General features: G+C 40.5%; 4 protein-coding genes across 10 annotated transcripts; 1 reads left to right on the forward strand and 3 right to left on the reverse strand.

Annotated features, from left to right (window-relative positions):
• Positions 1 to 3: 3 nt before the first annotated feature.
• LOC126782476 (uncharacterized) lies at positions 4 to 3,412 on the reverse strand. 2 transcript variants are annotated; one of them, XM_050507731.1, is made up of 8 exons: positions 3,184 to 3,412; positions 2,999 to 3,110; positions 2,797 to 2,868; positions 2,051 to 2,728; positions 1,478 to 1,841; positions 1,212 to 1,293; positions 658 to 906; positions 4 to 319 (listed from the first exon to the last, which is right to left on the reverse strand). In XM_050507731.1, the coding sequence occupies exons 1-7, from the start codon at positions 3,349 to 3,351 to the stop codon at positions 703 to 705; spliced, it is 1,680 nt and encodes a 559-aa protein (XP_050363688.1). In that variant the 5' UTR covers positions 3,352 to 3,412; the 3' UTR covers positions 4 to 319; positions 658 to 702. The 2 variants fall into 2 exon arrangements, with proteins under 2 accessions (XP_050363688.1, XP_050363687.1); XM_050507730.1 differs by having other exon boundaries at positions 2,797 to 2,877.
• A 1,763-nt stretch (positions 3,413 to 5,175) lies between these two features.
• On the reverse strand, positions 5,176 to 9,560 carry LOC126784284 (uncharacterized). The gene is made up of 11 exons (XM_050509757.1): positions 9,370 to 9,560; positions 9,235 to 9,262; positions 9,093 to 9,141; positions 8,869 to 8,954; positions 7,656 to 8,743; positions 7,115 to 7,527; positions 6,791 to 7,022; positions 6,221 to 6,356; positions 5,848 to 5,942; positions 5,600 to 5,723; positions 5,176 to 5,467 (listed from the first exon to the last, which is right to left on the reverse strand). Exons 1-11 carry the CDS (start codon positions 9,498 to 9,500, stop codon positions 5,393 to 5,395), a joined length of 2,457 nt encoding a protein of 818 aa, XP_050365714.1. The 5' UTR covers positions 9,501 to 9,560; the 3' UTR covers positions 5,176 to 5,392.
• A 129-nt stretch (positions 9,561 to 9,689) lies between these two features.
• Positions 9,690 to 13,456, forward strand: LOC126782515 (THO complex subunit 5A). The gene is made up of 7 exons (XM_050507772.1): positions 9,690 to 10,112; positions 10,207 to 10,834; positions 10,935 to 11,272; positions 11,420 to 11,679; positions 12,017 to 12,590; positions 12,666 to 12,797; positions 12,936 to 13,456. Exons 1-7 carry the CDS (start codon positions 9,897 to 9,899, stop codon positions 13,200 to 13,202), a joined length of 2,415 nt encoding a protein of 804 aa, XP_050363729.1. The 5' UTR covers positions 9,690 to 9,896; the 3' UTR covers positions 13,203 to 13,456.
• Positions 13,457 to 14,076: 620 nt separating this feature from the next.
• Positions 14,077 to 17,739, reverse strand: LOC126782569 (bZIP transcription factor 46). 6 transcript variants are annotated; one of them, XM_050507837.1, is made up of 5 exons: positions 17,598 to 17,739; positions 16,153 to 17,318; positions 15,280 to 15,351; positions 15,134 to 15,163; positions 14,077 to 14,423 (listed from the first exon to the last, which is right to left on the reverse strand). In XM_050507837.1, exons 2-5 carry the CDS (start codon positions 17,299 to 17,301, stop codon positions 14,349 to 14,351), a joined length of 1,326 nt encoding a protein of 441 aa, XP_050363794.1. In that variant the 5' UTR covers positions 17,302 to 17,318; positions 17,598 to 17,739; the 3' UTR covers positions 14,077 to 14,348. The 6 variants fall into 6 exon arrangements, 2 of the variants coding, with proteins under 2 accessions (XP_050363794.1, XP_050363792.1); XM_050507835.1 differs by having other exon boundaries at positions 14,077 to 14,426; XR_007670774.1 differs by lacking the exon at positions 14,077 to 14,423 and adding an exon at positions 15,561 to 15,659 and having other exon boundaries at positions 15,131 to 15,163.
• Between the last annotated feature and the right edge of the window lie 6,617 nt (positions 17,740 to 24,356).

The raw sequence follows: 24,356 nt of genomic DNA on the forward strand, positions 1-24,356 counted from the left end.
TGATTTACCTTGTAATATGTAAATAGCTCAACTAGATGGATTGTATTTCAATCTGCACAAGCAGCATATTTATAGTGGAAATATATATAACAAAGCAGGTATATAAGCTAAAGGTCTTTGATTTACATACAGAAAAGCATTACTAGTAATTGAATCCCCCAAAACTTACTACCATCCTAGTCATCTAATACTGAACTTGAGGTACCGGAATTTTCACACCAACAGACAAGTGTTGACAATGATTGTGTCAAAATAGTAGCTGCTAACTGATATACGCCACCCATTCATGCTCTAATCCTCCATACCTCAGTTACTTAACCTGGAAAGAGATGTAAATGAAAGTTCAGCACCGTAACATAGCATACGAAACAGAAAGAGGTTCATATCCATTAGAGCAGACCCAGGACATGCATGTATATTAAATTAGACATTTTCAGTAACTACATAATCACACTTGTATTGAAACCAATGACAATTACATACAAACTCTTTTAAGAGCCTCATGTGGTACATAATCAACTATGCGATTATGTTGATTAAAACATAATCACATAAAAGCCTTATCCTTATATGATCATATAAAACAGCAGCAGATGCTAGATACTAAGGAGTATCATCAGTTTTTGATAAGGTTACAGCTAAGTATTGAACAGGTACCTTGCTTTTTAGCTCAAGTGGAACAACAAATGGCTGACTGAGGCATTAGAAAGCATGACACATAAAGCAACCACTCAAAGAACCGATATGATGAGTCCTGCGAATTATTAAAGATTTACGTGAGCTCCTTCCATCATGTGCTTGATTTTCTGATACTGAGCTTCTCATGTCTTGAGCTTTCTTCTGCGCTGATCTCAACTTGTTCATAATTTTATCCATGGATGATGACCTCTTCTTTTCCAGCTTCATCTGAAACAGATTAGAGATATTGCAACAATTAAACACAATGTGACATCACCTGACATGTCTTATACAATCAGCATAAATCTGGAAAGTATGATAATATACAGTTAGTTGCATTTCCCCTACAACTCCTCATTGATTGCTATAATATTACCTTTTTCCCGACTTGCCAACACAAATCTGGTTACAAGGGGAAGATACCTAGCGGCTCATATACTAGTCTACGATAAAACTTATGTTCGACATGGGACACTTAGGTAGTTACCACTCTATAGAAAGTTAGAAACACATTGAGAGATAGAGAGAAAAACCTCTAGTTTTCGTATTGCTGCCTCAGCTTTTGCCTTCTGCAAATTCTCCCATGCAGCAATTTTGGCTTCTTCTCTTTTAACTCTGATGAAAGACAGAGGTCAGCAATACATATTAGTAGTGTCTACCACCCTTCATTTTTTTTTAATGGCTATTTCTTCATAAGATTTGGATGAATATAATTTTAGCTACAGGTTGACATTATCAATCACAAACACACTTCATAATATAACTATATATACAAAAAAAGATTATGTAGAAAACATACTTTGAAACATTCTTTGCTGAATCAGAGAGATCCCAAGCACAAGATCGAACATCAGCATCTTTCTTTTTCCACCTATCAACAATATCAGAGCCCTTCCCAGGTAATCGGATTTTGTGTTTCTTGGACCACCTTGTCACAGTGACCCTTTCATCAACCTGCACATCCCTGACTTCCAATTTCAAAGAGGCGGCACTCTGCATTCCCTCAATAAGGAAGGGCGAGGAAGTGGAAGCAGAGTAATCCTGTCCCTCCTTGGGAGATGAGTGAGTGCTATCATCAGGGCTCATTTGGGTTGCCATGTCCCTTCGTGAAACTGCGCGAGACACATTGGTGGCCGCATCCTTAACCCCATCAAACTTTTCATCTGATGATTTACCAATGGACACAGGCAAAACATCAGTATTCAAGAATATACAATAGTTCCACTGAACTACCTATAATTATGAAACAACATCTAATTTTCGTCAGTGCTGAGAGAGAGAGAGAGAGAGAGAGAGAGACTACAAATTGTTTGCTCAATACAGATTCCACTAATTAGAAATACAATATAATGTAACCAAATTAAACAATTACCTTGAGAATCAGGCAGTGATGACTGCTGGTCCAACACCTCAGAGCAACCATGCACACTAACGGAACGAGCAATGCAAGGCTCATGCCTAACCGGAAAGGCCCCATTATGAGCGCCGGAGGAGTGGAATGCCATCCCATCCACTGTCATAACCCCAGCCGAAAACGGAGAACCCGCCATGAAATTAGGAACACTGCCCCCATCAAACATGGGCATTGCCGGCGAGTACAACGAATAATACGCAACTCCAGGAGGACCGAGCGGACCACTCTTTGCCTTGGGCCTCCTCTGCGCCTGCTGATTCGACAGCCTCATCACACCATCCCCCTGAACCGGACTAAAAATCCACCTCTCTGCATCTTCCCACTTGGACGGCAACGTCCTCCCGTTATTAAACGGCAACATAGCAGCTGCAGTAGTATTCTTCCTCCCCAAATTAGCACTCGGCGGGACTCGCTCCGAGCTCCAACCTTTCTGCACTCCAGGACCAGTGTGGCGGTAAGTAGGAGTTCCGGGACTGGGAAATGTTCCGGACATGCGTGACGCCATCGAGCTCTTCTTCAACGTCCCCAGTCTCGGCGACGAGGCGGCAGAGGCATTGTTCAAATCCAGAGAAGCCGGTCTCGGGCGGTCCAGCTTATTCAGCAGAGCCTCAGATCTAGATCGTCGGTCCTGGCATTCTATACAAAGCAAGAGTCACTCCACGTTTGGATTGTATTGGACAAAAAAATAGTAGTAGCTTTAGTACCTTTCAAGGCGAGAGAGAAAGAGCTGCGTGCCGAATCAAGAACCGAATCCGCGTCGTGGTCTTGGTTTTGAACTGTGCGAGCTCCAGGCCAAAAGAGAGTGAAGTCAGGGAGAAAACAGAAAGTCACATCGTTTGAAAAACAAAAAATTGAAAGGAGCAAAAGCGACGTCGTCGTCTCTGAGCTTAGCTGTACTACCACTACCTTTGGCCTTTTCTCCTTTTCTGGATCGACGAACGTGGCCGTGGCCGTGGCTGTGTGAACCCGGATTGCTATTCGGATCCGAGGTGTCCTCGAGCTGGCGGCGGACCGAGTTCTGCATTAAGAGTTTGATTAATTGGAAATGGGAGTGAAAGAGAAGCATGCAGAGGGTTTGGGGGGAGTGCTACCGGAGAGATCTCGGAGGCGGTGGAGTCGTGGTCGAGGGCTTCGGAGGCGAAGGAGCAGCGGTCAACGCTGGCGGAGGCGGAGGAGGAGAAGAGGCTGGAGTCGAGGGTGTAAATGACCGAGTCAGGGCTGGAGTCTCGGACTCTTGAACCGGATCGATGCTCCGACATTGTTAATTCACCGGTGGAGCGTTCACACGGAGGAGGAAGGAGATTCGGTTTAGGGAGTGACCGAGTGAAATGGCGGGTATTAGGAAAAAAAATTGATTTGTTTATGGGAAAGTCACTGTCATTATGCTTTGCAAATCACGCTACAAATATTTTTATTCATTTTCTAATTATTACACCGATTAACACAACTTACAATTTATCTACAGCCTCGGCTACAGATTTTCTTTAATGCTATAACAACCACTTTTTATTTGTCAGATTTGTGTTGATCTTTCTAAATTTAAGATATATATCTAATTATTTAATTATTATTTAAATAAAAATAAAAATAAATATTATAAATTTAAAATAGTGGGTAAATAAAAAATAATTGGTAAATTTATTTCCGGTAACAACCTACGATCTAGACTCGGCAAGAGTAAATGTGTTTTCACATTTATCTTTATAAGTTTGAGAATAGATTTCCTCAAGCAATTTACATACGACATGACAGATAGTTAATTAAATTAAATACCTAGTTATGCAATTAATTCCGATCAGATGGATTATACTTATACTAATCTAGTGGGGATCAGAGGGTTTTGCTTCTTTTAATGCTGGGATCGTGATTCGGTTTTTTTAAATTTTAACTAGAAGAAAATGAAAGTGGGACTCACCTGTCATGTGTCAGCAAACTTTTTGGGTTAGTCTTCGGGTCCGGGTCTGAAGGTGGGCCGGAGTAACACGGACTTCTTTTTGGGTTGTCGGGGTGGATTGGAGGTTCCGGTTACTCTCAAAATGCAAGAATTTTTGAATGTCAATGATGAAATTCGAACGCACTGATGCCAACATACAGTTTCCTTCAAACCAATTTGAGATGTTATCGTTTGAAATCTTGATACAGTAAAGAAACTATTTAGAGTGCGACAGAAGAAGTGAAATTCACGAGTTTTAATCTCAAATATTAACATAGAATTTTATACTCACACAATTGTCGTTGGAAGACAAGAAAAGCATACTAATGGAGACAAATAGATTGCTGGATGTAATGGTGAAATTGGACAAACTATACGATTGCATCTAATCAGTGTGGTCATCGTGATTGAATTGATGGGAGAGTTTGATTTGAACCAGCAATAGGTACAAAGAACATCATGCATTAACATATTCATTCATTCAGGACTTCAGGTAAAAAGGAAAAGCAGAAAGCAACCGCGGGTTTGAATATGGGCAATCATAGGGCAATCTTTCTGTTCCTCCATCACCAAGCTCCGTTGAATTGATTCAATATTCTCTTGTACAGGTCCTTATGTCTGAGATTTCACTTCCTTTTTCTTTCTGGTACGACAAATTGTCGAGTACATTACTCGTTTTACCCAACCTCACTCGGGTCTATGATGATTTTTTTGGTGCGATGGGTAACTGGAGCTATTTTTATGTCCAACTAATGGCAGCTACACAGCCTCAATTTGTGCCGTCAAACGGGGTTAATGGAGATCAACAGCTCTATATATTCCCATAATCTCCGCCGGTGTTGTTTAATTTAATGGAAAAGTTCTAATCTGACTGAAATCAATTATTTTTAGCAGACCCAAGCTCATTGCATTGGCCTGTTTGAATTATAATAAACGAACTTGGCAGGCATTACTCTCCAGTCTCCACCTTCCTGACCAGTCATCTTATTAGCCCTGTTACGACTTCCGACCATCCTTGATCACCAAACACATTGATTCAGATTTATAATATGGAAGGTGATTACTATTCTTTAATCTCTAACACGCCCCCTTTTCCCTCGTCAATTTGTAGTTCTAGACTCCTAGTTTGCAGGGCTGTATGCTATTACAATGCTGTAATCTGTGACTTCCTTATTAAGAACTTTTATCAAATGCAGGAGAGTTGAAATGGAAGCACCAGCACACCTATTCTGAGGAGGCTGTTCCTTGCAGCTAGAGCGTAGTTGCTCATGGCAGATCATTCTCTACTGACTTCTGTAATGTGAAGGCAAAACTTGCATAGACGTTCATACTCTGGCAAAGTAAGGATACAAATATTGATATATATGTTATTCTCTCCCTGCCGTGTCACTGAAGTAAGCAGTTACTCCCTTCAACTTGCCATTTACAAAGTTTTTCTCCACCTAACATCACATACAACAATCAGTAATGGTATATGATTATTATGACTCCACAATCTATTTACTAGACTGTCCTGTGAGTAAGAGGAGACATTGAAGGCACGGATATATAATGCAATAAAGAAAAGAAAATACCTCTAGTGACCATGGTGGAGTCCCTGAAAGAGACAACTCTGCTAATTGGTTGATATCAACATTTCTAGGAAGAAACATGACAATGTTGGAAGCAACTTGCTTTGCAGTGTTGAAGAGAAAACATCTGCAAGCACATCACTGAGTTAGAATGAAGTGATGAAAGAGGAGAAGGAGCAGAAAATCAATATGATTCGCAAGCTGGACTTAGAAATTGAAGGGAGTAAGATTAAGAGTGGAGGAAAACAAACCCATCATGTGGCTTGAGCATTGTCATAATGTCATACGTCTCTTCTCTAGCATAATCAGGTCCTCCCCATGGGGGTGACAAAAAGACTGTATCTGCCTGCAGTAAGAGGAACACTGACGGTTTCAAGATACATTGAACAAAAGCCTATAATTGAAAAAAAAAATTAAATTGCCACTGGCAGGGATATAAATTTGGCAAATTCACATAACAAGAATCAGATCTGTAGAACTGGAACTTCAAATAGTCATGGTGACCCACAGCAAATAGAGGTGAAGCATGACAAATCAACAGTAATTTGTCACTGAAATTATGTCGCAAACCCCACCTATACGAATCACATCATCAAATAATTCAAGAGAAGTCAGCTTTAGTACCTTCAATCTTGATGCCAAATGGAAAAAGTCCCCCTTTATAAAATCTATCCTTTCATCTACTCCATAGATTGCAGCATTATGTTGAGCATAATCAATTCTTGTTGGATCAATATCAATGGCAGTCACATGTTTGCTTCTGCAATGTGTACATAAAAAGTAAAGTTCTGTCAGTGTGCCATTCATCAAAGTAAAAAAAATGAAACTGGCAAAGCATCCACTAAAAGCATAAGGCAAAAAATATACACTCAGATAGCATCATATCAAGATGTTTGGAATAACAATATCAGTGGGAAATGATCAATGATGTTAGCAATTAACCGATTACATAGTTTAATCATTATTCGAGTGTGCATGGCTAACTATAACTCCAGAAGCTTAGGTGAATGCTTGATCAACTGAGAAATTTGTATGTACATATGGACACAATGCATGCAAACAAATACATACAGTTGCAATTTCTATTCAAAGTTCTGACATGATTTTTTTTCTTTAACTATCAACATTTATGGTGTTTACTGGAAGAAAGTAGCAGAAACATAATAATTCTACGATAATCTTGATATTACTCACATCTGAGCGAATTGGATGGCGTTCCCACCAACTCCAGTAAAACAGTCAATGATGATGCCACACCCACAACGTTGGGCATGATGCCTAGCTAGAGCTTCTGGTGTAACTGAAAACCATCCTTCCTCATCCATTTTTATACCATCATCATATCTGGAGAATAAGAGATACCTCTGACACCAATATTTACCAATATCAGTAGAGAATTCCTTCAGCAACCCTTCAGCTAGAACTTCTGCAACATGCGTATGTTTATTGGAAAACAAAGTCACTGAAGAAAAAATTTGTAAATGACTAACAAGGGACACAGCAAAACTAAGATCGTACCTTCATTCTCGTTGTGGAATTTTCTGTGACTTCGAATTCTTCTGACCTTCTTTTTTCGTTTTACTACTGCAGAGTTGGATATCATTTGCAACTCAGTTGTTGTTGGAACTCCACTTTCAGAATGCATAATCCTATCCTCGACTTCCTCAGTGCATGTATTAGACGTGCTGCACAGAAAAATATTAGAAACTTTGTAGATTTCAGACAGATAAGCAACAATTAAAAACAAATTCAACCTGCACATATCTAATCTTTGAATGGCTTCCTCTTGTTCACAATATTTAGGGATTTCCTCACAAGAGTGAACTTTATTCGGTTTATCATAGAGATGACAAGTATTTGTTTCTTCACTTTTTCCTAATTGCAGATTACAGTTGCAGGCCTCATCAGCAACCAGCGGCATGGTTTGGTCTCTGCAAGTGTGAACACAATGGCACAATCCATTAAGAATAAAAGTCTTAGTGTTTTATACTCATATAACAGCATAATCAGAATAATAAGTTCCAAATGACAAAAACACATCAATTGAAAACATATTTACCCAGCAATGTGGATTTGATTTGATGACAAGCATGATGCATTTCCATCATCGCCATTGTTATTCCTCTGATTCAGTTCATCCGAAATCTCACGATATATGCTTGCACTGACAGTTGATGTGGATGTATCAGACATAGAATTGACACTGAGTTCGACACCCCTTGAGAGCACATCATATGGTTGACTGTGTAATGCCTCATCATTTCTGTGTTCTTCAAATGAATCAATTTTACCCAGATCACATAAAACTGTTGTCTTTAAGTTCGTGGTGACATCCATCTGAGATACTTCAGCAACACCTTCATTTGTCTCAAAAATTTCTAAATGTTCCATGCCCTCAGGTGGGTACCATGTGGAAGTCTGTGTTCTCATATTATAGAAGTAATTTCTCATATAGTAGCAATCCCAACATACCATCCAGTCTCCAATATCACCTCTTTGTTGGCCGTCTAATTCATCACTGTCAAGTACTTCTGAACACATAGAATGTGAGGCTGATTCAGATACACTTGGCTGCTCAAGGACGTGATCCTGACCAGCTTTGGTAAGTTCCCCTTCATGACAAGCTATTATTGAACACTCTAAGTGTTCATGCTCCAACAGTCTTTCATCTGGCTTCATCTTATTATGGACATAAGCAGCATTTTCTGAACAGCTGCCTGGGTATAGTGCAGCATCTAAGCCAGTTGACCTCGCCGAAATGCTTGTTACATCAGTGACCACAGCACTGTTGTGTAATGAACCACAATCCTGGCCATCATCAGAAACAATCCGGAGTCTCCCATTATGTAGTTCCGCGTCAGAATCTCTAGAAATCTCAATCATACTTGCTGGAGCATCTCCTTCACCAGAGGGGCAATGCACTTTGGTAGCATCAACTGCAACATCAGAGCAAGATGATTCGCTTTGGCCCATCATCGACATACAACACAAAACACTGCTTGGATTATCATCAAATATAATAGGAGATACACTCTCCTCCACACTCACTTTGGAAGAGCCCAGGGCTTCACCCACAGTGTCTTGAGAAGTAACAGAATCATTCACGCATATTCCCTTCCTTTTGCCTCCAGTCTTCCTTTTCTGCTTCTGCATATAAGTTCTCAACATAAACAAATCCGAATAATAATGCTAGTGCTTGTAGTGGGGAATGTAAATGCTAAATAACCAGTACTTAAACACTTCAATTGAAATCACAAAACAAGCTAAAGTACCTCCTTATTTGTTCGAAACGAGACCGGAAGCCCCAACTCACTCATCTGCCTAGTAAGTTCCATATCCTCCGGCAAAGCTCCACATTCTGAAACCCAGCAAAATCAATTAAACTAACTACTACCCTAAATGATACAATCGAAGTGCTAAACACACCATGAGCTCTAGAAAATCAAAAGCAGATGGTTGAACAAAACAAAGCAAGCATAAAAGTGTAATCACTAGCCTGGGGAAACAGCCTTTGAGCCATCGTCTCCGTCATCCTGAACTGGTTTCTGTAATCGTCGGCGAAATTCACAGCATTCAGTAACGAGTGTCAAACTTAAATCACAGAAATTAAAATTGCGCTGAAGAAAGCAAACACTTACAGTCCCATCGTTCCATGTGCCGTCGTCCCTGTCAAGCAGACAAAAATTGGGTTAAACCGAATAATCACAGAGCCTACCGCCTCACAAAACCCTAGTAGTTTGGCGGAGGAGAATCAGAGAGAATAAGAAAAGCACCAGAGGAAGACTTGAGTGAGCTTCAACAGAGATCCGAGAGCTCTCATAGCAGGCCCTACGTCTTCAGCTTCAACCATCTCTACTCCGTTCAAACTTGAGTAAAGCTCATCAGTCTCCGGCGAGGGAGACATAAATATGAATACTTAAAACGGTGCGTTTTGGTGACCTTATTGGACCGTAGCCCATTCTGTAAGTTTTATACAGAGGGATATAACTGTCTTTTTAAATGTTTCCGACATCGTATTCTGTCGTATTCAGCGCGAATTAAACCATTTATGGCTCGTTTCCCAGCGTATCCTTCGATGCAGAGATATAGACGCTGAAATACCGTCAAATTGGTGTAAAAAATGCTCGGAAAATTGCCGGAGACGATCGAGAATATAGACAAGAAGACGATTTTACCCCTCAGCGTGTTCTTTGCTTACAGCATCGACATAGGGAAAGTTAAACGGTGCGTTTTGGTGAAAGGACGAATATAAGGGCGGGTGTCGAAGAAAAAGCGAAGACGCAGAAAGTGAGGGAGAAAAATGGAAGACGAGGAAATAGAGGAGGGGATGCTGGTGGAGGAAGAGGCTGCTCCGCCGCGGCCGGAGAAGTCGCCCTACGAAGTTCTGAGAGAGACGAAATCGTCGGTGGAAGACGTTGTGGCGAAAATGCTCTCAGTTAAAAAAGAAGGCAGACCTAAATCGGAGCTCCATGAGCTCGTCACGCAGATGTTCCTCAACTTCGTCACCCTCCGCCAGGTTGGTTAACTCAAAATAAGGTCTTCTGTAAATTTTGATCAGATATTTGGGGCTTTTAGTTTTCTTAGATTTGTGGATTGATTGTGATTTGCAGGCGAACCGTTCGATCTTGCTTGAGGAGGAGAGGGTGAAATCGGAGACGGAGAGCGCAAAGGCTCCGGTGGACTTGACGACATTGCAGCTCCACAATTTGATGTACGAGAAGAGTCACTACGTGAAGGCCATCAAAGCCTGCAAAGACTTCAAGTCAAAGTACCCTGACATCGACCTTGTGCCGGAAGAAGACTTCTTCCGGGATGCTCCTGCTAACATTAAAGAGCCTGCATTGTCGAACGACGCCGCGCAGGACCTGATGCTCAAGAGGCTCAATTTCGAGCTCCATCAGCGGAAGGAGCTGTGTGAGCTTAGTGAGAAGCTGGAGGTACGCAAGAAGGGGTTGCAGGAGACGATTGCCAATAGGAAGAAGTTCTTGAACAGCCTTCCCTCGCATCTTAAGTCGCTGAAGAAGGCGTCACTGCCGGTGCAGAATCAGTTTGGGAATTTGCATACTAAGAAGCTCAAGCAGCTCCACTCGGCTGAGCTGCTGCCGCCGCCTCTCTATGTCGTGTACTCGCAGTTCTCGGCGCAGAAGGAGGCTTTTGGAGAACAGATTGATCTGGAGATTGTCGGAAGTGTGAAGGATGCTCAAGCTTTTGCCCACCAGCAAGCAAATAGAGACACCGGTAACTAATGCTGCACTCAAACTACTTAGTGTTTTTGATCACTGCTGTGTGGGAGAAATGTATAATTGAATACTTTATAATCTTGTGTTTAATGAACCAGGTGTTTCTACGAATGGAGAGACTAGTAGGTTAGAGGATGATGCACCTGATGAGGATGATGAGGGGCAGAGAAGGAGAAAGAGGCCCAAGAGAGCTCCATCGAAGCAGAACCTGGATCAATCAGGAGTATATCAAGTGCACCCGTTCAAAGTTATTCTTCACATTTTTGACGACGAGTCTTCTGATCCCAAGTCTGCAAAGCTTGTGACCCTCAAGTTTGAGTATTTGTTGAAGTTGAATGTTGTATGTGTCGGAGTTGAAGGGTCTCATGAGGCAGCGGAGAGTAACATCTTATGCAACCTATTCCCAGATGACACTGGCCTTGAGCTTCCCCATCAGGTTAGAATGCTTCCTTTAATTGTTGTGCACCACATCTTATCATCCATCTGCTGCTTCTCCTTCCCTTCCCACCAATTTTTCTCTCTCTCATGTCCTCTTCTGCGTTGTCATGTGACACTGATCGCTACCTTGCATTCATTGATACAGTCAGCCAAGCTCATTGTTGATGGGACTCCTGCATTTGATGAAAAGCGAACAGCACGTCCATATAAGTGGGCGCAGCATTTGGCTGGAATTGATTTCTTGCCTGAGGTGTCACCTTTGCTTTCTGTCCATGATGCTCCAACCAGTGACATAACTAAAACTGATGCTGTTATATCAGGTCTGTCACTTTATCGCCAGCAAAATCGAGTACAGACAGTTGTGCGTAGAGTTCGCTCTCGGAAGAAAGCTCAGATGGCTCTCGTGTGAGTCATTCCTCTGTAATTTAGAGTCTTTCGAGGACAGTCTACAAAAATTGTAGGATAAGGATGCTGCTTTGTTGATTAATTCTGATTGTCAGCTTTAGTGTTTTGTTTACTTGGTTGTTATCTGTATTGGCTTCTTTTTCTGATATAAAGGTAGCTACTGTTGTGTTCTTTTATCCCTCCTCCTTTCTTTGGTAATTTAATCTGCTTTATCTTTCTATAACCTCTATGCCTATATCAGGCGTTCCTTTCTATTCGCAAGTCTCTTGATGTCTTGTGTGAGTGTGGTATGGTGTCCTCTATGTTAAGAAATTGCCATTCTTTGATTGGCTTACAGGGTTCAGCTTGAATCACTCATGAAGCTTAAATGGCCAGCTTTATCTTTTGAAAGTGTTCCATGGGCTTTGCATGCTCCTTTGTGCAAATTGCATGGCTGTTCACCTGTAGGAGCCGAACCATCATCTCTGTCGGCCATAGACAAGGAGCAGGTTCAGGAACCTATGGACACTGATTCAGTTGGGCGATATAGTTCTTCAAAGGAAGAGCTGGAAAGTATGAGGGAAGATGGGGAACTTCCATCTTTGGTTCAAGTTGCGTCAGTCAGTGATGATAAACTTGTTCAGCACAAAGGAGACTCCAGGAGGCTATCATTACTTTCAAAAAGACCTCCTGTCAGTAAGGCAAGGCCACTAAGTTATAAAAGACATACTGAAGAATTAGATTTTTTGCTGGATACTGAGAGTGATGTGGATGAACCTACACATCTTGCGCCAGAAGAAGAGAATGGGGTGCCTATTCAATGCTTTGAGGTGGCTGGAAAAGCATGGGTGGATTATGGCACGAGGGAATTTCGTCTTGTTTTAACAAGGAATATAGACTCAGGGAAGGGGAATGTGAAGTTAGAAGCCAAGGTAGCTAAAAAACTCATTTTTCTCTTGCTTCTCCATTATTTTTACTTCTGGCATTTTATTATTACTATCCTGCAGATAAAGATCAGCATGGAGTATCCTTTAAGGCCTCCCTTTTTTACATTGAGTCTTTGCACTATGTCTCGAGAAAATCACTATGAGAGTGATGATTCTGAGTTGTACAATGAACTTCGTGCAATGGAAGCCGAGGTAAGCTATTTATGCACTTCTGTAGACCATCTCGTGGGTGTCTTGATTTATATGACCTGCATCAGTGTAGCATTATCATCTTTATCTTGTTCGTGATGCAATCTAGGAATGATTTTTCTTTCTTGTTTCTTCCTATAGGTCAATCTTCACATAGTGAAGATGCTATCTCAAAGTGAAGAAAATAACGTCTTAGGTCATCAAGTGTGTTGTCTAGCAATGTTGTTCGACTATTACATGGATGAGGCATCGCCATCATCTGAGAAGAGAAAGAGTACTTCAGTGGTTGATGTTGGATTGTGTAAGCCTGTTATTGGCCAGCTTATCACCAGATCATATAGAGGAAGGGATCGCAGGAAGATGATATCCTGGAAGGACATGGAATGTGCCCCTGGCTATCCATACTAGCTGATAGCTTTGGCAACTAGAATCTGAATATGGCAAAACTGTTGCCAATGATTGCTGTCGCATTAAGCAAGTGACAGAAGAATGCAGAAGATGTTTGTTCTATTGATTCCCAATAGATTTTCTTGCTGGTTTAGGATATTACTTTAGTTTGTGTTCGATTGTTGAGTATTATTATTTGATTTATATCCCAACGCACCAGCCAAGGCTGTGGATCATGAAATGACCATAGTTCAGGATCCTTTACGTGTATCACATTAGATCTGGATGTATGAACTAATGAAAGTATGAAACTGTGAAGTTGTGTGTGAGAGAACAGCCTACCTCTTTGCAGGTCATCTTTAACCTGGTCAAAAATTTCCTCTTTGCTTCTAATTTATTTTTGCTTCAGCCTTCCAACATTGAGAATTATCAAGGTATAGTACTAAAATCTCAGTGGATCAAAGCAAACTTTTCCTTTAATTTACAGAAATTCTTGGACGATTACAATGGAACATCATGTGTTTGAAGGTGAATGAGATAGATGTATCATGAAGTACATGGGGGTAACCAGTAACCATAAACGCTGCACCACTAGAAAAGGGGAAAACAAACACTATCATCAGCTTGTGTATCATGCAGGCCTCCCAACAAAAAGAAAACACCACCATTCCCTGGTTACACAGAAGCTTTACTTTTGTTTCATTGTGATTTCTTTTCTTCTATTTTTTGGGGTCTGAACTCGAGCAAATAGCTTAAGCTCTGAAAGTACAAAATGCAGCATCCAGTGGTGGCAATACATACTCCAATGATACTGATCTCTATTGTTCAAGAAACTGAAATAACATTCTTTGGAAATTGGTAACGAAAGAAAGGTACTGCAAAGGGTCCAACCAGGTAGATGCTGCTAAAAGTACTGGTCTGACTAATTTGTAGGTAACTGGACATACTCTACAATATGTATCAAGGATATCTCCCTGACCATATTTTGCTTCCTCTCGCCTACCTAGTCATACTATTCAAGAGAGAAGCATATATAGAGAATAGATATAAGTTCAACCTACTGCACGCTAATTCTCTCAAAAATTCTACAGCACAAGACAGATGATCCTTAAATATGTACAGCCACCACCTTCCCCACATTGTAACCCCGATCCTAAGCCCTTCGCTTCACGACGGACCGGACTGTGTTCGTCTTAAGCAACGTCTCTTGCCTCCTCTTTGAAGATTTTGAATCTCCATATCCTGCAAAGTTATCAAATTCCAGATGGTCGATCAACAAAGAAATAAAGAGAACCACAGTGGTCATTAAAAAAAAATTCAAGATAATAAGCAGCAGTTTGAATGCCTTTTTCATCTAATTTAAATAGTTGATCTGAGAATCTCATGTGTCTCTGTGTATTGATGAAACAGTAAAATGGCAACGAGTAACATTTGGATTGCAGACAATTATAAATGTATTGCTCTGATACTCATGTATGCAGTACTGTTATAACCTACACACTAGATGGTTTATGTACTACTAATGCAGTAAACCAGAACAAAGTCCACAGGAAAGGTTTCATAAAGGATCCTTTCATAAAGTACTTCAAATGAGTAATGAAAAGCGGTGCAGGTAACTGAAAGAGCTACGGTGCTACCACATGTTACTTGTGGCAAGAAAAACTGTAGGTCAGTGGTTAACTTAAAAGTTTAAAATACTATGGGGACAAAAGAAAGGGCTGTAAGAACTTGGCTGGAAAAGAATGCAACAATGTGTTGCTTGGGAAGCTTAGGTTAAGATAGAGTTCCCAATGACAAGTAATCGAGAAAGCATGTCTAAACTTTATAGCAGATTCTTCTGTGGAAATATAGACTGACTCCTGATCAGCGGTATATTTTGTTAATCTAAGATTATTACCCTTCTTCGGGTCTCATTTCCCAACTAGGATAAGAGAACAGAAAAACCAAAGTACCTGATTCTTCTGCAGTTCCAGCATTTCATCCTGTGGCAACCAATAGAAAGGTGAAAGAGAGTCAGCCACTGAGCCACATGAATTTAAATTTTTCATATCCATTACTTGGTGCATGCATCAATTGTTTCAACTATAGATAAACAAACCTGTTTCTTCTTCAAGTCTTGGTTCTCCTCTTTTAGCTTTGCAACTTCTGCTTCCAACTCCATTGTGTAAGCCTAGAAAAAGCACACAATATAGAAATATATGACAAAGATGAAGAAAGTATGAGATGACGGTGTATTGAAGTACCATATTCATCCATTTTTCCCATGATGTTCAGTTTCTAAGCAGAACTTAGGTCAAAGGTATGGTACTTAAAGCTTTCAGTGATTTTGGGTCTATACTCCCGATTTGTGTTACTTTTCTTAAACAAATGTTCCATTACCTTGTAACTCACTGGATCCTTAAAACTTCTCATGACCATAACTTCCCAAAATCTCATCTGTTGTCACGTTGGATCGCTAGCACATTTACCCTTCTGCGGCTATCTTTCATGAAGTTTTGGGATACAAAAAGTCAATAGATGATAAAAGCAGAAGGTCAATGTCTAGCAAAAGTGAAAATCGACAACAACAAGATGAATTTGTTTAACCTCTCCAGAATAAGCACACAACAAAGTTTTTGGATTGATACGAAAAAGATAATGGTATAGTCAGGTTCTGTTTCCCGTTTATGTGCTGAAATCCCCACACTCACAGAGCTCTGGTAATTTACTATGATGGCGAAATAAAAGGTTGAATTTGATCCACCATTAGTTCTCTCCTGGATTCTTTAAGTTCCAAGACTTCAAAATATTTTGCACCATAACACTCCACTCCACTGCTAATGACCCAAAAACTTATGGGAAGTCACTTCTACTAAGAAGTTGCACCACATGAATCCCCAAGACGTAAACTAACGAGCTCAACGTTTACTTGATAAAATTAACTTCATAATTATGTCTAAAACAGCAGTAAGACAATGAAAGACGTATTCACCTGTTTGCGAGCTCTTGATCTAGCAGCCGACTCCCTGTTCTTGATCATCCTCCTCTGTCTCCTCTCCACAACTTTCTCCACAGGCCCGCCTTTCCTTCCCCTAAAGCCATTGCTAAACACATACGGCATTGGTGACACCGACGACGTATCAGTCCCATTACTCTTCCCATTCCCAATCCCATCTGACGACAGCTGATTCGCCGGAGACACTGCCGCCACTCGACCATTCCCACCTCCTAATCCAACCATTCCCATCCCTCCTCCTCCTCCTCCTCCTCCTCCTCCTCCTCCTTGCAGCACTGGACTCTGAACCAGAGCATTACTCATCCCCTGCTCTCCTATCCCCATAATCCCACCCCTCAATCCTGGACTACCAAGCTGAGAATTCGACCCCAGACCTATCTGTGAAGCACCGTAACTCACAGGCTGCTGCTTCGGAAATATCTGCTGCTGCTGATTTGATCTAACCCCATTAGCATTGAGCGGCAAGTTCGAATTCTGATTACCAATTTGACTCCCATTATTATTATTACTCTCCAGAATCCTACTCCCCATACCCCCAACACTACTCCGTTCCGGCTGCTGAAACCCGAACCCCAAACCACCGCCGGCGTTCCCAAACCGAGCCAATTCTCCGAAAAACCCGCTGCCACCTGGCTTTGAGTTACCGACAAGACCATCCTCTCTCACAACTCCAGCTCTGACCAAAAACTCCTCCAACGTCATCTCCCCCAAAGTCTGTTCTCTCTGCTGCAAATTGGACCCGCCGGCGCCGCCATTTCCTTCCTTAGACGACAAGTTCCTCCACACCTCATCCACCGTCTTCTGACTCAGCGTCCTCGGCAGCGTCAGCGACCCTTGTCTCTGCAGAGGCAGCTGTCCCTGGTTAAACCCATCTTGACCGCTCACCACGCCGGTAGGCACCATAGTCTGAGTCTCCTCCGCGCTCCAGATACTCTTCAGGAGCTCATCCATGTTCATCGACCCGAAATCCTTACCCGGGCCTCCCATGGTGTTCTGTAACTCGTCGAACGTGAGGGAGTAGATCGACGTCTGCCGCGCTAAGTTGTTGTTGCTTCCCGGCGGCCTGCCTCCGCCGTCGCCTTGGAAGTCCGTCATGAACCCCTTGAAATTCATATTGGCACCCATTTCGCTCCTTGATCCAACTGAAAACAAAATTTGATGCAAAAGCTAGTGAATTCAGAACCATAGCAACTCATATAATCCAAATCCAACTGTGTTACTTACTTTATGAGCTCACAAAAATTGACCAATCAAAACAGTACCCACCTACCAAAAGCTCAAATTTCTCATGCAAGAACAAGAACAGCACCAACAAAACAAATTTCCACCTCAAGGTTCCAGATTTAACACATATGAACAGATGATCATAAAAAATAATAATAATAATAATAAAATCGATTCGATTCTATTGATTGTTTTACCTGGTTACTATTTTGGGAAGTTTACAAGTTTGGGGTGCGGCTGCTGCAAAAACTTGGTGGTGTTGCTGCGAGCGCCAAGTGTCTGAAGCTCCTTAGCCGAGTCGCGGCTTTGGCTTTTAAGACATTTTGAGGGGTGGGGGAGGTGGGCGCGTACAATTATTATAACTATTTTTACATTTTAATAATGGGAGACGTGGACCAATCGCCGATGAGGTAGAGGGGCCTTGATGCTGACGGCCGGCCAATGGAAGGGCGCAATCTGGGGGAATCGCGGCCGAACACGTTGTGGCATGGTCAAGGTTTGGATGGGAGTTGTTTGGATGTTAGTGGGGATGGGGATAAGGACCAGCGACGCAAGCATGGGGTGTGCTCCGCTCACACGGAAAATGCACGGTCGCCTTTTGTTAGGTGCGATTGATTGACGGACAGGGGTAGTTTCGTCTATTTGCTAGTTTGAAACTTTGAATGGTTTTCTTACTGTAGCTTTTACTGCTGTGAAAGGATGAACCGACAACTTATTTGTCTGCTCGGACGATAATAACCTTGCTGATCATGCCAGAGAATATTCGTATCTAGGGTTCTTGATTGAAGTGTAGCCTGTTTGGATAACATGATCGTCGATGAGCTTAATCTTGCAGTGATTATCGGGCGGTTTTGATATGATATAACTGATAAAATGATGCGACTCCAATATGATAGTGAACGAAGCTTAATCATGTATGATTTATATGGCGGTTTTCATACAATTGGACTAACCAAATAATGCAATCCGAATTTAATAGTGAAAGGGGCGGGTTAGGATGATTTGTTGTTCAATTCAAGCTTAATAGAGACATGGGCTCGCTTGCACGGAGGTAAAATAAAAACAGTACGAGTGCTCTCATGCGCTAGGTCAAAAGAGAGATCCGGTCCCATGTCTAGCGGCAAGCGCTCTCACCATTATCAGACGGGTGTTGTCGTCCCAATACGGGTCTGGTGTAGGTTGATCTCCTTGTTTCGTGGTTGGATCAAACATGTGGTTGTTGATAGGGGGGTCGGTGGATGTTGTTAGTTTTGTGTCTCGCTGGGCGGATCACCGGTCGGAGCACTTGGTGTCGGGACGAGGGCGAAGTGGTAACAACGAGTCTGTTGCGGCACGGCATGGATCAGATCAGATTAACCTGATATGGGTTGCATTGCATGGGGTCGATCAGAGATGTTTTACTAGGGGCGATGTGGATCTTCAAAGTAGTTGGGATGGCGTGACGAAGAGGCCAACGATCCAGTGTTTGTGGAGGATTATAGCACTAGGTGGTCTGCCGGCGGTAGTTGACGCATGGTCGAGTTGCCGGCCTTCCGGTTGTCTCTCTCTAAATAAGGTTATGGGTGGGCCAATCTTTTAGGGCTTGACTCGAGTTGTTTATTTATTTATAATAGTTTATTTGCACATACAAAGTATTGTACGTGTGAAATAAGTACATGCATTGGTTATGTAGGCGTAGTCGAGCTTTGTGTATGTGTGTGCATTTTTAGTGTCTTATATGCTCTAAGTAGGTGGTGAGTTGTAATATCTAGATTTTTAAAATAATTTAAATTCTATTTATAGTTTGAAAAATAGAAAGTATGGGTCACCATGAGCTTGCCGTTTTTTTGGTGAAATTTTTCAAAGTCTCAAGTTATTTTTAACAAATTTTTGAAGTTTGATCCAATTCTTCCTACTTGGCTCCATCTCATTGGTCCAAAACTTAGCTTAATTGCTATGTATTCCAGGGGATTGAATCCTCTCCTAATGCAATGTCTCCTAATATTGTCTAATAAATAAATCGTAGTCATCCATTACTAATCAACAACCAACCAAGATAAGCTCAATTGTTAAAAAAACAATTCATACCCTTCTCTCAACCAATTTCCTCTCTCTCTTTCTCTCGGTCATTCACATCTCTAACTCCTCGACCCTTTGTTTCCTTTCAGTAAAAATGAAATGCCGATCTCTCTTGTGTCTTCCATCCCAGAAGCTCCCCGCCACGTATAAACTCCCACCAAATTAATTCGAACTTGCGTGGAGACTTCTCTAAATTATCGTTGAGACTTCTCTAGATGAGCTCTTACACCTCTTACTATAATTTTGTGTTCTCTGGAGAGATGCTCTCATAAACTGTCCCCATTAACTACACTTCCACCTCCAAGAACCAAGATAGTCCAAAATATGCATGATCGTCGGGACATAAGTGTGTGACACGAGTTCCTTACTTTATCAAATAGTTGTTGCCTCCTAGTGACATGGTGAAGTTATATATCCCCGGATTTATTTTCTTGCAGCAACATAATGGGAAAAGATGTACAATTAGTATTTATGTTTCGTAGTAGTCAAGTTATTTTTATGGTATGTCACCATTACAGTAAAGCAAGTAGAGTAGCCATTAGAGGATTTAGAGCACTCTTTGCTAGTTGGTGTCACTTGTTTGTAGAGATGTCTGATATTATTTCAGATCTTTGTAATTGCCACGCCCCGGTCCCGATATCAGTGGCTTTTACCGCACCAGACACTGGTCCCGAACGCATAAATTAAATATTATAAAATGGAATGTAAATAAAAAATAAAATATATGCTTCTAGGTTCTTCTTTCTAGGCTTGTTGATAGATCGTTGGTTAAAACGTCTATAATAAACCTTGTAAAACATCATTGTTAGTATAGAATAAGCAGGGATCGTTCTTTCCGGGGAATTGAAGGGAACTCTAAACTTTTAGTGTTAACGAATAATGGGGGGTTTTTGAGATTGATTATTAACTACTAAAATAAAACCTAACTTACTATTTACATGATCGACTTCTCTTTAACAAACTTAAACCAAATTTACCATTATACCACATAATTACAAGTTCGAACCTATCATGCATTCTAATTCGACCAACTACATACTTTTTAGACACCAATACAATTAGACCCTTAGGGGAACATCTAATCGTGCAAGATTTCAATTAACATTTAGATTGACTTAGGGCCTAATCTAAATTTGCATGCAATCCAATTCAATAACACTTAGAGTGGAAATCAAATAAGATTACATTTAAGCATCAAATCTTTGTTGGAGACATGTTTCATGTATGGCGTCACCCACCATGGTTTCACATGCAAATTTCCAGAATTTTTACCACTTTTAATCAACACAAACCGAACCTACTTAGGGCATGATTCGATTTGTGTCAATATGGTTGATGAATCTAGCACTTAAACACAATCTTAGGGACTACATCCAAGCACTAAATTCATATGCACATATCTGAAAATTATCTAAAAGTGTGAGAAAGATGATTAGAACACAATAATAGAAATACAAACTCATTAATTATAGGAAACCATCAATTTGGCAAAGAACCAAAAATCCAATAAAACAATCTGAAAATTTCGATTCTTAATACAAAACAATAATCACACACAAACATCATACTACAATCTTCATAGACAAAGTATTGTACAAAAATCAAAAACGAACAAACCCGTGGAGAAGAGTTGCGAGAATCACACGTTGTAGGAACCTTGGAGGTGTGTCTTCAATGGTGATTTCGGTGGAGATGGAATTTGTATATGGGAGAGAATGGTTTGCTCTTTTGGTGAAGGATGTTTGAGGTAGTATTTTGGTAGAGGTTTGGCTCTTGAATGCAAATGAGAAGTGATCCCATTTTGAGAGGTGAAGCCATCTATATATAGAGGAAAGATGGAGGGTTTGAAATTGATTCTTTCTTCCTATAATAATGTCATGTTTTAATCCCTAAAACATGGAAAGTTGTATTCCCTAAAACATGGCATGCTTTAATCCCTAAAACATGATATGTTTTATTCCCTAAAACATGCCATGTTTTATGCCTTTAATGATCATCTTCTATTTAATTGTTACATGACTTGGCTCCATCTTTTTTTTTTCTTTAATTATCTCTTTAATCCAATCTGAAAATAAGAAAATAAAATCATAAGTAAGAGATAATTAGTTTCAAAACCTAACAAGGATTCCTAGTCAAACTAGGAATATAAACCAATTATGCGTTTTAAACTCATGTAAGCACAAAAATGCATCCAATACCGCTCAAGACTCTTACTACGACTCAATGACTCAATAGTACAATAATAAGGGTTAAACAAAGTACAAATTGAGGTAAAAACATGTTAAGAACGTTGCACAAAGTGCTTCTATCAACTACCCCACACTTGGCTTTTGCTAGTCCCTTAGCAAAACAAAACTAAATGAGACACTATTGCCCCTAAATGATTGTCTCAGAATCTCAAAACACATAGTTTTCAAGTTTAAGCATTTGAATGTAAGCACATAAATTCCAAGTTTCATAAACATGCTTCATAGTATGAATTAGTCAGATACGAGACAATAAGCATTTAACATGTTTAGTCAATCCAATCCTCCTCACAAGGCATACTCTCTTCTTTTCACTCAGATTCATGGTTATAATTCACACATAAGTATATGCAAGAGAAAGGATATTAAGGCATCAAATAACTTGCATATTTCAACAAATGAAACCACTTTGTGAATAACATAGGAAAACCTCATTTAACAACTAAGTGCACAAATGGACCAAAACCATATGCTCAACTCTTGTGATCATCTCCACAAACCAAGATTTGCTCATTTTTAGAATCATTAGGATCATTAGATAAGGTAAATGTTTAGGCGTAGCTAAAGGCATGGAATATCAAGGAATCACAAAGGTAATCCTATAGACTTAGCAGAGTAAACATCATCCTTATGACACCACACACCATCAGGGCCGACTATAACAAGTTTGGCACAATCATCATTCTAACCACAAAGTGAACATGGACAAAGGTCAAGTAAAAATTTTTAGACCTTCAATTACAACTCAACTCCAAATCACAAATGAAAGACAACATAACATTTTTTTCTTTTCTTGCCGAGTTCATCATTCTTTTTTTTTTCTTTTTTCTTTTTTCCGGCAATGCTTGCTTAAAAGCTTATTGAATTTTTTTTTTTCAAATGCTTCCACCCCACACTTATTTCATGTATCATCACAACATCTTCTCAATAAGAATTCTGCCAAATCTATACGACAAGGTAGAGGTAACTATACTAAGCATGGAGATAACATATGTGATGAATAAAAGGCTCAATGTAGGCTCAATGTAGGCTCAAATGTGGTTCAACTAAGGGGTCCCAAACAGGGCACATATAGGGATATATGGTTGTTTGGCTAAAGTGGTGGTATTCCTAGAAATGATCCATAAATCATTTTCAAAATCAGAGCATTTTATGACTTAAATGTTTCAACAATCACAAAAGTGAGTTCTAGTAAATTCTAGAGTCCATTAAAAGCTATGACACATAGTTATTGAATATGCACAGAATAGTGAGGTTCATAAACAACCACGAAATTTCAAATTACATCTCATGAAGAAAGTACATATAGGCTCAAAAACTCACAGGTTGTTATGGACTTTAAACTGACCAAAACATGTATGTCATAATCAATTAATCCAAATCTCACATGTTCATACCAAATCCACATTATCAATGAAACTTACAATTCAATTCGTACGAAATGCAAAACCATCATCTATGTATTTTAGAGACATAATCATCCTAGACTTTAGGGGCATCCTAAGACTCAATAAAGCAATAATTTTTTATTTTTTATTTTTAGATTTTTTTTTATTATGACACAAACAAACAATGAAATTGCAACCCTACCCCACACTTCGAAAATTACATTGTCCTCAATGTAAGCTCAATAGTAAGAATGTAATTCACAAGCATAGAATAAGATCACATATCAACACATATACAAGTCAACCATAAGAGTGAAGGGATTAGAAAATTCAAACTCCCGTAGACGACTCCCCCACAGATACGGTTGAAATGGGTTGCCTCCCATGCAGCGCTTGAGTTTTATAGTCTCTCAGCTTAGACTTTCTCATGTTCATTCTCCGTTAGGCGCATCTCTCACAATTGTCTCCTCATACGTGTGCTCCTCAAATGGCTCATAGTAGGGCTTAAGTCGATGCCCATTCACCTTGAATGCCTTCCCTGTTGTATCACTTTTAATCTCAACTGCACCATGAGCAAACACGTTAGTAACAACAAATGGGCCAACCCAACGCGAACGAAGTTTCCCTGGAAACAACATAAGCCTCGAATGGAATAACAGAACTTTCTGGCCTACTTGGAACTTCTTTCCTCTAATCATTTTGTCATGGTAAGCACGGGTTTTCTCCTTGTAAATCCACGAAGCATCGTAAGCCTCATTCCTAATCTCCTCAAGCTCATTGAGCTGCAACTTTCGATGTAGACCTGCTTCATCCAAGCTCATGTTGAACTTCTTCACCGCCCACCATGCTCTGTGCTCTAACTCCACTGGAAGGTGACATGCCTTCCCATACACCAATCTGAATGGTGACATCCCAATAGGCGTCTTGTACGCGGTCCTGTAGGCCCATAATGCATCATCCAACCGATCACTCCAATCCTTCCTTGTTGGACCTACAGTTTTCTCCAGAATTCTCTTAATTTCTCTGTTAGACACTTCTGCCATGCCACTTGTCTGAGGATGATATGGTGTCGAAACTTTGTGGGTTACTCCATACTTCTTGAGCAATGCCTCAATTGTCCGGTTGCAGAAATGAGAACCTCCATCACTTATCAAAACACGTGGTACTCCAAACCTGCAAAATATGTTAGTTCTCAAGAAACCTGCAACCACTTTTGAATCATTAAACTTGGTGGCCTTTGCCTCCACCCACTTTGACACATAAT

The sequence above is a fragment of the Argentina anserina genome, chromosome 2 (assembly GCF_933775445.1).
Source record: "Argentina anserina chromosome 2, drPotAnse1.1, whole genome shotgun sequence".
Taxonomy (NCBI): Eukaryota; Viridiplantae; Streptophyta; class Magnoliopsida; order Rosales; family Rosaceae; genus Argentina; species Argentina anserina.